This window comes from Rhinolophus hipposideros, assembly GCF_964194185.1.
Source record: "Rhinolophus hipposideros genome assembly, chromosome: 11".
Lineage (NCBI taxonomy): Eukaryota > Metazoa > Chordata > Mammalia > Chiroptera > Rhinolophidae > Rhinolophus > Rhinolophus hipposideros.
The window spans coordinates 69,970,215-69,982,973 of record NC_138057.1 but is presented as its reverse complement, the minus strand read 5'-3'; the positions used below and the strand labels follow the sequence as shown (position 1 = coordinate 69,982,973).

Here is a 12,759-nt window from a genome sequence, read left to right as displayed (position 1 = left end):
AGGAGGAGGGGAGAGGAGAAAGGGGGGCGCTTAACTGTCTCTTCCTATTCTTACGAAGGCACTAATCCTATTGTGGAGACCCCACCTTCATGACCTAATCTAACCATCATCACCCCCCAAAGACCCCACCTCCTAATACCCTCACATTGGGCTTAGGGTTTCAACAGGAATTTTAGGGAGATGTAAACATTCGGCCTGTGACAGCCAAGTTCTTGTTTAAGTACTGTTTATGCCTGTTTTCCCCTCACTGACTTCTCACAACAGCTCTGGAAACTGGTTATTGGGATTTTAACTTCACAGGCAAGGAAACTGAGTTTCCGAGAGGCCACTCTGTGCAGGAACACTCAGCCAGGATTTTGTTTCCACACTTGCCCACTGGAGAGTGTATTTCAAACTCAGTCAGACTTCCTGGATTTGAGTCCCGAGTCTGTCCCTTTCATTATGGAGCTTTGGGCAGATTACCTAACTTTTCAATTCTAACATCTTCCAAATGTAATGGGGCAACTCTTTCTTTCATTGGGATAAAAAGGAAGATAAGTTTTGCATTCCACAAATGAGAGCCCAGAGCCTGTGCTGGGCTTGGCCTTTATTTACACTCTGGGGGTCTGCAGTGGACAGACAAGGCCCTGCCCCCGCTAAAGCCCACTCTCTAATGGGGGAGATGGAAAAATAAACATGAAAACAAATTAGTAAGATACTTTCAGTAAGTAACGAATCCTATAAAGAAAGTAGAAGAAGCACTTTAATTTGTGTGGCCTGGGAAGGTCAGGATTATAGGCCATGCAGAGATCCTGGAAAAGAATATTCTAGGCCCAGGAAGGACAAGTGCAAAGGCTGTAGGAATGATATGACTGGCACACGGAGGGATTGAAGAAAAGGCAGGATGCCTGGTGTGTTCTGAACAAAGAAAAGAATATTAGGAGGTAAGAGGAAAGAGGGAGGAACAAAATAGAGCTATTCTACCTTGTGACAGAGAGAAGGAGAAATGATATCTCAGTCTGTACATAAAATACAAAAAAAAATATTGTCAGATGTATGTGTTGAAGGTGATGTGGGAAGAAGGACTGAGGAAGATGGGACAAAAATCAGGAAAAGAAAATAAAGGCGACGTGGGTGTTCCCACATCTACATTACCCACTCACTCTGTGGAACACTGAAACATTCCATTTTAAAGTATCAGGTTTTTTTGTTTCTTTTTTTTCCCCCAAAGTATAATGAGATTGAAGGGAAAATATTCCATATGTTCAGCGTGGGTGCGTTGGTGTTCAAATGAAACTCTCAACTAGTGCCTTCCTGGGTTTTTGTGAGGCAAAATTTATATGCTTGGCAATAATGGTGGCCTTTCTCTTTTTCTCTCTGATTTTCTCAGTTTTTCCTTTCCGTGTGTGTGTGTGTGTGTGTGTGTGTGTGTGTGTGTGTGTGTGTGTGTGTCTGTCTTTGGGAACTGTGGTGACACAATATTCCACCCCAGCCGGCAGCCGTATATCTTTCAAACAGTGGATCTACAGGCCAAATCCCCCTCCAAATTATTTACGACTCCCATTGAAGTGGGCAGGATTCAGGCACCCATCGCGGAGGTCAGCAATGGCCTCTTTGTTGGACACAGGTCATCAGGAGATGGCTCTGGTGGTGACTGCTCTGTGAACCTCCGCTGCTGTAGAAATGGTTATGTAACTTTAAACAGTAATGACATTTCGCAGAAAAGTGCTTTTTAATTGCTATGTCTTCATTATTCTCTTTCAAATTTGCCCAGGAGATACTGCCTCAGAGACAGCTCACATGTTCTGAGTTTCCATTTTTAAAGAGCAGCCAGTTTTGTGTTTCAGCTGCTTCCAGAAACCCCCCAACCCCAAACTTCGTCTGTTTTCAGTTGCATTAAATGGGGTAGGTAATATTGCCTTTTGTATCCTTGCCAAACGGAGAAATGATTTGACGCAATTTTCTAAAAATGCTCTCCCCGAATTCCTTTTGGGCTGGGACCAAGAATAGAATATTTTATCCCCTACAAAAGGGAGAAAGAAAATGATGAGCAAGCTAGAAAAACAGGACGGAGAGAGTAGTCTGTAGAGTTCCTTTAAGCAACAGAAACTTAACCCCAATCCATAGACTCAGATGCCTATAGGGGATTGGGAGCAGCAGCTAAAAATAAATTTTGCTTTGGAAGTGAAAATGGTGATACAGATAAAGTGACTCAATAATGCATACTCTGAAAGAATTGTAGACTTGGTTTAGAAGGGACTTTATTGCTTGACTTGTTTTGCTCCACCTTTTGGTATTTGTATCATACCCCTGTCTGTACAGTACGCCCTTCTGAGTAGTCGCTCAAACTCACATGGACCCCTTCCTCACAGATGTGGAACTTACTCAGTCTTGCAGTGGACCACTGCCCAAGCTATTCAGCTCTATCTGTTAGAGCACCTTCCATGCATAGTGACATAGGCTCCACCTTGCTGAATAGCCCTCCCGTCATTGCCCGTTCAACAAGCATAGAATTCTAAACCCCATTTCTCATGAAATCTCTCCAAATAGCTAAAGACTGCCTTCTGAGTATTATCTTCTTTTGATTAAATATCCACAGCTATTGTCAACTTATTCTGAAGGTTCTGTTGAAACTTTAGAAAACTGTAATCAAAAGAGTAACCTCATCACCATCATCTTTATCATCAAAACCAGGCATAATTGCCATTTATTGTTTGCTTGCTCCATGCCAGGAACTGTTCTAGACAATCTGCAGGAATTCTTTCACTTAGTCCTCTTAACGACCTTCTGATGTGGGTAGCAAAAGTGTTTCCATTTTATAGAAGAGAAAGTGGAGCCTTCAAGAGGTTGAATAACTTGCTTACAGTGACTTAGGTAGTGAGAAGAAGAGCCTGACTCCAGTGATGCCCTGCTTTTAACTACCTTATCATGGTTTCTTACCATAAGGCACACTGCAGGCACAATCTTTTCTTTTTTTTTTTTTTAACTTTTTTTTAAATTAAATTTATTGGGGTGACAATCATTAGTAAATTTACATAGATTTCAGGTGTACAATTCTGTATTACATCGTCTATAAATCCCATTGTTTGTTCACCACCCAGAGTCAGTTCTCCTTCCATCACCATATGGCACAATCTTCTTTGCCACAATGCCCCCTCTAAAATAGCCTTTAGTCCTAGCTGCTGTATGAAGACAGGTTGAAATGATGGCACTTCATTTTTTAAAAAATAATGTGAAGGTGACAGAGGAAAGATAAAAATCTGGAAACAACTGTGAAGTAGAGAGAGAGAAATCCTGAGCTTATTCAGCAGTTCTTTGATGAGTAGCATTAGGGGGTGTCCCTGAAGCATGAATGATAAAAAAAAAAAAAGAAATTAATCCAAATAACCCAGCTCTCTTTTACACAGTGAGTAGTAAAACCATTATGTCCATATGCATTGGTGGCTAAAACTGTTAGCAGCTCCAAATGAGGTGGAGAGAAATGTCCCAGGTAAAAGTGTGTTAATGAATTAATTTAGCCCAGAATTATCCTACTTGGGCACCATCGGCAATAGCTTGCTCTGCTGACATTTCAAGGGTACAGCAGTAGTGCTCACGCCCAGATAAACCCGTCCTCATCATTGCTTTCAGGATTAAGGCTTTGCTTAGTCAAGTATAGAGAAAAGATCATGAGATGTGGTCAGAGTGCTCCTCCTATAACCACGGGCTAGTCACTTTCCCTCCGTGGGTCTGGCTTCTTTATTTTTAGAGCAAAAAAGAGAAAATTAATTTTCTCTGATGTCATTCTCCACTGGTATTTTTTTTTATGATACCGTGATTTTATTAGAGCACTCTTCATATATCATTCTTCCCCTTGAAATGTACCAAAGTACCCCCATGATCCCCAGAATGAAGTCCAAAATATTTAGCATACATACTTTGCACTCTGGCCTCTGCTCTTCTCTAAAACCTATTCTGCTACAGCACTGCACCCCCACCCATCGGAATTCATTTCATTGACGGGCAACTCCCAGACATGCTATGTCTTTGTTCTTGCTGTTCCTCTCTTTAGACTGTACTTGCTGTTCTTTTTACATGATGATCTCTTATTCACCTTTCAACCAGCCCAAGTACCATCTCCTGTACAAAGGATTGCCTGCTCTCCAAGCAGTGTCATTTGCCATTTTCTGCTGCCCCTTTGCGTGGTGTGGCTCTCTCTGATTCAGGTCTATGAAAGCTGTGTTATGATGATGTGTGTCTCTGTCTATCCCGGCTGATTACAGTGTAAACTCCCCAAGGGCTAGAATCATGTCTGTTGGTGTGTGTGTGTGTGTGTGTGTGTGTGTGTGTGTGTGTGTGTGTGTGTGAGTTTATCTCTATAGACCTAGTGTCTAGCTCACGACTTAACGCTTCATAAACATTTGAAGAAAGAAAAAAGAAAGAAATGAAGGAAATAAGTAAAACCAATAATCTCATGCTTTGAATAAGAGTTGTCTCCCCACCTGGAAAAGGTGGATTTCAGATCTTCCTCTAGCCTCAGTCCTAATATAACAGAATAGAGGATGCATTTCTGAGATGGCCAAGGTCATGACCTGAGATGTTTAAGTAGAAGCGGTACCACTGGAGGTCTTGCGGATAATGCCCTGCCTGGCTCTAGGCAGGCCCGGAACTATTTTGGTATAATACACCAGGAAAAAGCTAACAGCTTCAGAATCCCACACCTCACCTTTCTAAATTGTTAATGAAACACCTTTTTTAACCTTTCTGTTTCCCCTTCTGGCTCTTCTCAAACAGGTCTTCAGATAATCTTCCCTCAGTATCTGCAAGAGAAGTTTGTCCAGTCGGCCTTGAGCTACATTATGTGTAACGGGGAAGGGGAGTACGTGTGCCAGAACAGCCAGTGCCGCTGCCAGTGCGCGGAGGAGTTCCCCCAGTGCAACTGCCCCTTCACCGACATCCAGATCATGGAGTTCACGCTGGCCAACATGGCCAAGTCTTGGGCCGAAGCTTACAAGGACCTGGAGAATTCAGGTACGTGCCTCGCTTAGTACTGCTGCACGAATGGCCTTGAGCCAAGTCTAGAAAAGGCAACTGTGTGACTGCTGTGAGGGAATAGTCCCGACCTCCCTACTCTTTCACTTTGGAGGGTACTAAGCCAGGACTAGGGGCTGCCATGGCGTTGGCACTCAATAAATCTCCACTGAATGGGATCCTGGATAACAGTCAAGTTTGTGGTCCAATGATGCATTGTCTCTGTGGTACCCAGAAGACAGAGAAATAGCACATAGGAAGCCTCCAGAGAAGGGAGTCAAAGATACTTGTATTGACTCCTGAGTCTGTGTGTCCATCTAGCTCTCTAAATACAAAGTGCCTGTCCATGTATAAATATGTACACGTACATATGTATGTCGATATTAATAGGGATATCCTAAGACTTCACAAGCTGTCAATGCTGGAGGTCCCTTTTTAGGTGACTTAGCTATTCCTGCTTTTCCTGGTTAAGAAAAATGAGTGTCAGGGGAGGAAAATCAGCTACCCAAGGGTGAGGCGTGAAGTTGGAGCTCCGCCCTCAGGCAGCTTCTCGTTAATGGGAAAGCCAGGCATTAATCATATAACCATGCTAGTGACTGTGACATTTTAATCATACGTGGGTAAAGAATGAGAAGCTACTGTGAGCAAATCATGTCATGGTGGGGTTAATGTGGTCGGGAGAGTCAGGAGAGGCCCCCCTGAGGGAGAGCGGAAGTCAAAGTTCCTGACTGTGGTGGAGAGATCAGACCGTGAGTGCAGGGCAACCAATAGGAGGCCATCCCAATGTCCTAGGAGAGAGATGACAGATGTGGGTGAGGGCCATGGCACAGGCAGTAGAAATGGGACAGGTGCAACCATATTTAGAAGGATGAATGAGCAGGACTGAAGAAGAGAAGGGTATTGCAATGAGATCCACGAACTTCTTTTAGGTATGTCTGTTAGACAGTTTGATGGATGTCAGTGCCATCCACTGAGCTAGAACACCTGGAAGGTTTGGAAAGAAGACTGTGTACTCATTTCTGGACAAAAAAGCTTGGAAATCTTTGAGACTTCAAAGAAGAGATGCCAAGTAGATACTTGGCTTATAATAAGTCCTCAGGTATCTGTTAAATGAATGGACATATTTATAGAACATCCCTGCTTTTAAAACAGCCTTATGTTCCCTAAATCTATTACACCAGCTGCATTAAAGTAAGTAATGATATTCCTATATTGTAGAGGAGGGAGGGTGCCAAGACCCAGTGTCTTCCCCAGGGTTACATACTTAGTACACGACAACGTCTGTAATGGGATCCTGGATCCCAAACCCAGTGCTCATAGCAGCATTTGTAACTTATTAATTCTACTTTACTCCCCCCTCCCCCTGCCCCAGTCCTCAATTCCCTCATCTGGTAAATGAGAAGACATGTTTATGTGTTTAATATTTGAATTTATTTAAATCTTTAGCCAAGAAACCCTTTGATCAAACAAAATCATACCTTGGAGCCACTGTGTACCACAGATAAAAGCTGAGCTCTATTGAGCTGTGTTGGAAAACTGCTGGTTTCCACAAACTCTTGGTTCCCAACCAGCCCTGGGCGCACACAATGCATCAGCTTCAGTGGAGCTGTGGATGCCTTACGAACCTGCACCCATTAGTCCCTTTAAAATCCTGGGAACACATAAAAGAGAGAGGGTCATGATGGAAAGGTATTGTGACGATTATTTGGCCTCAAAAAAAATTTTTTTTGATAAAATGTTTTTGCAAGGGGATTGTACCAGTTGTTTTAAAGCAGAGAACAGTAGGCTGTATGCACAAGCAGTAGGGGGTCTTTAGCATCTAATCCTTATTTCCAAGGAAGAGAAACTACTTTGAGTGGGTGGGTGGGTGAGGAAACACAGAAAGTGGAGCTGCTGCCAAGTAGGCTGAATAGGTCGTGGGAATTACTTGTGTCCCGCTTTCGCCTTATACGAGCACACATACGCTTTATCCATTTGAAATGTTTTCACCCATTAAGGCAAATCCATCCACTCATACATGTCTGTGTGGCTTGTGCGTGTGTACTTTCCTCCTTTTCGTTTCCAGCTCGTGACCTAATATCTTAGCATCAGGTAATTTGTGTGGATTAATGACCAGCCAAAGATAAAAGCCGGTGTTGATTCCTTGATGGTTCCAGCGTGTTGGTGGTCACAGAGGACTCAGTTTACACACACGAATGGGGGTTGTCTCCTTTATTGGGAGGGAACCCTTCTGCTTTTAGTCAAGAAAATGAAATCATTTTTACTTTTAAATGGTGTTTTCTTATCTGACCCAAATTCAAGTTCATTGAAAGGACTATTATCGCCTTCGAGGTCAACAGAGCTTTACAAGATAAGCTACATATCTTCCGTGTAAGAAGGACTGGGCTGGCCAACACAGCAGTCATTAGGGCCCATGTCCCGCCTCCAGCCAGCTTACTGAATAAATCAATCATGCAATCCTGTGTTATCCTCTCCATCTTACCTTCCATGGACCACTTTCTATACATCGGGGGCTATGTAGGCAGATGCAATCCTATGTCACCCTCTCAACATTTGAATTAGATGCTATTATACCTGCTTGACAGATGGGGAAACTGAAGTGTTGAGAGAATAATGGTCACACAGCTGTTGGGTGGGTGAGATGAGATTTCAACACATGCATGTCTGTCTATAATGAAATGAGGTGTCTGGGGTTCTCTAGGAGTTAGAGATTGTTTACCTAGATGTGTGTTTCCAGCACCTTTTATTCTTTTCCAAGTAAACTGATCCTTGTTATGTGTTGAGAATAAGCATGATATGCTAAGTAAGAGCATAGCATTCGGAGCCAGTCTAGAGTTCTAATTCTATCATTACTGGCTGTGTGACGTTGGCAAGTTAATTAACTTCTCTGTGTCCTAGTTTCTATAAAAAGGGGCATAAAAGTACCCACCTTATAGGTTTGCTATAACATTACTTATATGTGTTAGGTGTTTAAGACCGAGCCTGGTGCTTACCGAGAGCTATGTAAGCATTTTTAAAAATAAAATGAATGTCTAATGTACTTGAAATGTCCTTGTAAGTTTTATAACGTAAAGTGAAAATACTAGGCTCAAGATACATATACAGAGCGTGACAAAAATATGTATACACATTTTAAGAAAGAAAAAATTAAAATTGTAATACTCAATATATACCGGTAACAAAAGATGACTACAAGCCATGTTTTACTTCTACAGTTACAAGAGATGCTCCAAATGGTTACCATCAGCGTAATTTTAATAGATTTTTTTCCTTTCTTAAAATGTGCGTACATACATTTTTGGTACCCTCTGTATATGTATTGTTACTATATATATTTTTTTCTTTATGTGTATAATCTACCCTGTTTCCCCGAAAATAAGACCTAGTGGGACAATCAGCTCTAATGCTTCTTTTGGAGCAAAAATGAATATAAGACCCAGAATTATATCATATCATATCATATCATATCATAGACCCGGTCTTATAGTAAAATGAGACCGGGATTATCTGAAGATAATTTTTGCTTATATTAATTAATATAAGACAATGTCTTATATTAATTTAGATGCATTAGAGCTGATTGTCCAGCTAGGTCTTATTTTTGGGGAAACACGGTGATCACTTAGCCTTTTCACCTGCAAAATGATCAACCCCTTAATTCTTTAAGTTTCCCATTAGTTGAATGGGGGCATGGCTGGGGTGGGGAGTAAATATTAAATCAGAAAACAGCAACTCAGGTTTTAGTCCTTCCTCTTGTCACTCATGGACTGTTTTAGCTTCAGAAAGTCATTTTCCCACCTTGGACTTCAGTTTCCGTGTATGAAGAACTAGAGAGCTAGCTGACATTCCAAAACTCAGCATCACAAAGTGAGGCAGAAACCTTCCCCCAGGAGACCCACGAGTGTGTCCCCATCTCTTAAACTGGAATTTCTCAAGATGGGACATGCCGTAAGATGGTACACGCTTACAATGTCTCCTAAGACTGGATCACATGGTGGAGAGGTGCGAATGTGCCTTTAACACCTCTACCACTTGCTACTTTCCTGTATTTCAAAGTAAGAACAGGTACAGGGGTTTGGTTGTTTAGCAGGTGACAGTATGTGGCTAGAATTAATTAATCATGTTTGCATCATCCATATTTTAACCAGTTTATGTTTGTAGCTCCTATTTTACTGAAGGCATAGGATCATGGTTTTCTACGTAGAATTGGATACAAATGTGGTTTAATCGATCCTGAGTAAGTAAAAGTACAAGTGGTATGTGAATATCATTATCAGGTTGCACTCAGATGACAGAAGTTCGGAATGCCCTGTCTGCAGCACGGATACAGGACGTGCATTCCCTCCTGCAGCAGCACGCTGGAAGTGCAGTGGCCTGTGCACTGCCTGCTTGGAGCAGAGCAGGCAGTGCCATGTTCTCCGGGCCACACACAACTTAGTTCTGTTTGCTGGCCTGCTTTCCTGGTGGCGGTATCATGCTCAGCCCTCCTCTCCCGGCCTTTGTTTCTTGCTAGATGAGTTCAAATCGTTTATGAAGCGCCTCCCCAGCAACCACTTCCTGACTATTGGGAGCATTCATCAGCACTGGGGCAATGACTGGGACCTGCAGAACCGCTACAAGCTCCTGCAGAGTGCCATGGAGGCCCAGAGGCAGAAGATTCAACGCACTGCTCGCAAGCTCTTTGGCCTCAGTGTTCGCTGCCGCCACAATCCCAACCACCAGCTGCCTAGAGAGAGGTAAGTGCTGGCACCCCAACCTCCTCTGCAGGCTCGGACCTGTGCTAGCGTGCATTCACTTGTTTCAGAGGGCAGTGCAATGCAGATGATGCATTGGGAGGTGCAGGACCAATCGTTTTTCTGGATTGTCTCGGGCTTCTCCTCTCCTGGCTCTGGCTACACTGGATTGCTCATTGTTTCCTGAATATACCCTCAGCTTTCGGCCTCTGTGTTCTGTCTGATCTATCTGACAGAAGAAGGGAACTAATACTAGTCCTGACTGCTATGGGACATGATTCCTGTTGCTTAAAATGTATTATCTATTTAATTTTAAAATTACTTGGAAAAGCAAATGTTAGCATCCTATCTTAACGGCGAAGTAACCGGGTTAACTAATTCAGCAGTCAGCTGTTTACTGAGGGCCTTTGATCAGGGCCAGGATTAGAGTGACGCAAACAAGGCACCTCCCATGAAAAGTGTAGCAGGCACTCCCGCTGTGGGTCATGTGAGTGCAGGGTCCTCACCTGAGCGCCAGTGCCTCCTTTCATGCCTGGCTGCCTCCTTGGCCTCACGCTAGTCCCGGCCCTGCTCTTGATGTAGTCTGATGAATGGTGGGGCACATGGGGTGAACAAGACAGACAGCTGTGGCTTCACAGCTCTAAGGGTTGATCGGCTCTATCAGGGACCCCCAGGGAAGGAGCCAGGCTTCAAACCCAGATCTTTCAGACTCCACCTCCCAGGGCCTCTGTACATTGCCCCTGGGGTTTTCTGTAGTGGTGGCCCCAGGGTATACCTGATGGCATCACAGGAGAGCACAGGCATGCAGGTTTGGGGGCTCTCCACCCTGTGTCAGCCAAAGCAGCCGTGCTTTCATCCGCTTCATGTTTGGGCATTCCACATTCAGCATTATTTGAAAAGAGATCTATCTACTCTTTAAAAGATTGAGGCTAAGTCACATTCACTCAATAGATTCAATGTCAGCCACATACTACTACGTATGATTGCTACTCCATGGAACAGACCAGAAAACTGAAGCTCAGAGAAGTCAAGTGGTTGGTCCAAAACTACAGTGCAAGTCAGCGGTTCTTAATTGGAGGTGATTTTGTCCCCAAGGCACATTTAGAAATATCTGAAGACAGTTTTGATTATCTTAACAGGGGTGGTAGTGCTATTGCATAGTGTGGTTCCCCGCAGCAAAGTAAGTGTTGCTGCTGTAAGAGAATGAGACGAGATGTCCCCTGACTCGATGAATCTACATGCTGTGTTCTTAATCACCATGCTCCACGGGCACTCACAATTTAAAAATCACCGGATTAATCTAAGCAGTCTCCCTCCATCCAACCACCCCCATCCAAGCACCTGTTTTTCTCTCATTTTTTTTAGACCCAAATCAAGTACTGCCTCCTTCATGAAGTCTTCCCTGGTTGCACCAGCCAAAGGCTCCTTATTTTAAGTTCCCATTAATCTAAAACTCCTGCCTCCGTCAGCATATTTTTCCTATTTTGCCCATTATGAAATCTTTTTCTTCTACACTTGTCTGTGCTCATCCCTGTTTTCCCCATTCCCTCCAACTCTGAGCCCATTGCTTTGCACCAAGTATGCGATCATTATTTTTTTATGAATCATATAGAATTCCTTCTGGCGGTGGCTTACTTGTTGCAATGCCACAGAACCAGGGACTGAGAAAGGGGTCCGGTTACAGAACCCCTTCTTATCATCTGCAACAGATGCCCAAGCTGCCTCCATGAGTGAGTGTCTGAAGTAGATTCCATCTAGATCCATCCGGCATCTGCTATGTGACCTGCAGCACTGAGAGAACTGGAGGCGAACACAAACAGTGCTGTGAAAGAGTGAGGAGTTCTGTTGACAATCAAGAAAAACGCCCCATACGTATATTAGCTTGCTAGGGCTGCCATAGTCAAAGTACCGCAGATTGAGTGGTTTAAACAACAGAAATTTATTTTCTCACAGTTCTGAAGGCTGGAAGTCTGAGATGGGGGTGTCACCCAGGTTGGTTTCTTCTGAGACATCTCTGTGGCCTGTGGGTAGACATGTTCTCCCTGCATCTTCACATGGTCTTTCCTCTGTGTGTGTCTGTGTCCTGATGTCCTCTTCTTATAAGGACACCAGTCCTATTTTGTTAGGGCTCACCTCAGTGACCTCATTTTAAATTAACTCCATCTTTCAAGACCTTATCTCCAAATAGTCACATTCTGAGGTCCTCAGGGTGAGGACTTGAACATAGGAATTTGGGAGTGGAAATAATTCAGCAAAAATTCTGTAAAAGGTGGCCTTTGATCAGACCTTTAGGTGAGGAAACTGCATCCCTAGGCCTGAGCACACTGAATGCCAATTGGTGGAAAAGAGTCACCATCACCTGGCTTTTAAGAGATACCTGTTTCTTCAATTTTGCTGGTTGTCACGTCAGAGAATGAAGTGGGTCCCAAGGCATAAAGACACTGGGCAGACACGTTTATTAAAGGTGAGAAGAATGTCTAGGGATAGAGCAGAGCAACACGGCTGTTCCAGGTCTAGAGACAGCTCAGGGGGGTTCCAGAAGGAGAGGAGCTAGAAAGGCATTGGAAGGGAGGAAGGAGGGACAAAACTGGGTGATGGTGCCCTACCATTAATTAGCGAACTGTGTGGTCTTGAGCAAGTCACTTCACTTTTCTGAGCGCAGGTGTTCACCTACACGAACAAGCTGCTCTTCCTGTGCAAGCCGTCAGGTGTAGACACTAGAGGTGTCCTGCGACCACCAGGACCTTCAAAGGAAGAACTTGCCATGTGTCCGTCTCTCATCCTGAGATGAGAAAACTTGCCCTAACCATGCCGTTCCTCCTCCACTCACCTGGAGAGGACGTCTGGAATTCCGCCTTGGCACGCCACTCAATTATGTTCAGTTAAGGAGTGTTGACTGCTGGGTAGTGGGGGTGTGGGGAACAGAAGGTCGGCTCTGGGCTGGTTTCTCTGAAGCGGCACCTCCTTTCTGGCTGTGGGCTGCTTCCTGACATCTGAATCGAAGGCTTTAATGAGCATTTCTCACACCAGCAGGGAG

The 12,759-nt window shown here is 43.9% G+C and overlaps 1 protein-coding gene across 1 annotated transcript in view; it reads left to right on the top strand.

The window, feature by feature from the left end:
- Positions 1–12,759, top strand: part of BRINP1 (BMP/retinoic acid inducible neural specific 1) — a 170,015-nt gene that overhangs the window by 134,612 nt on the left and 22,644 nt on the right. Inside the window, exons 6-7 of the mRNA XM_081065271.1 lie at positions 4,753–4,989; positions 9,503–9,725. Coding sequence (XP_080921397.1) covers positions 4,753–4,989; positions 9,503–9,725 — 460 coding nt within the window. The remainder of the gene's footprint in view (positions 1–4,752; positions 4,990–9,502; positions 9,726–12,759) is intronic.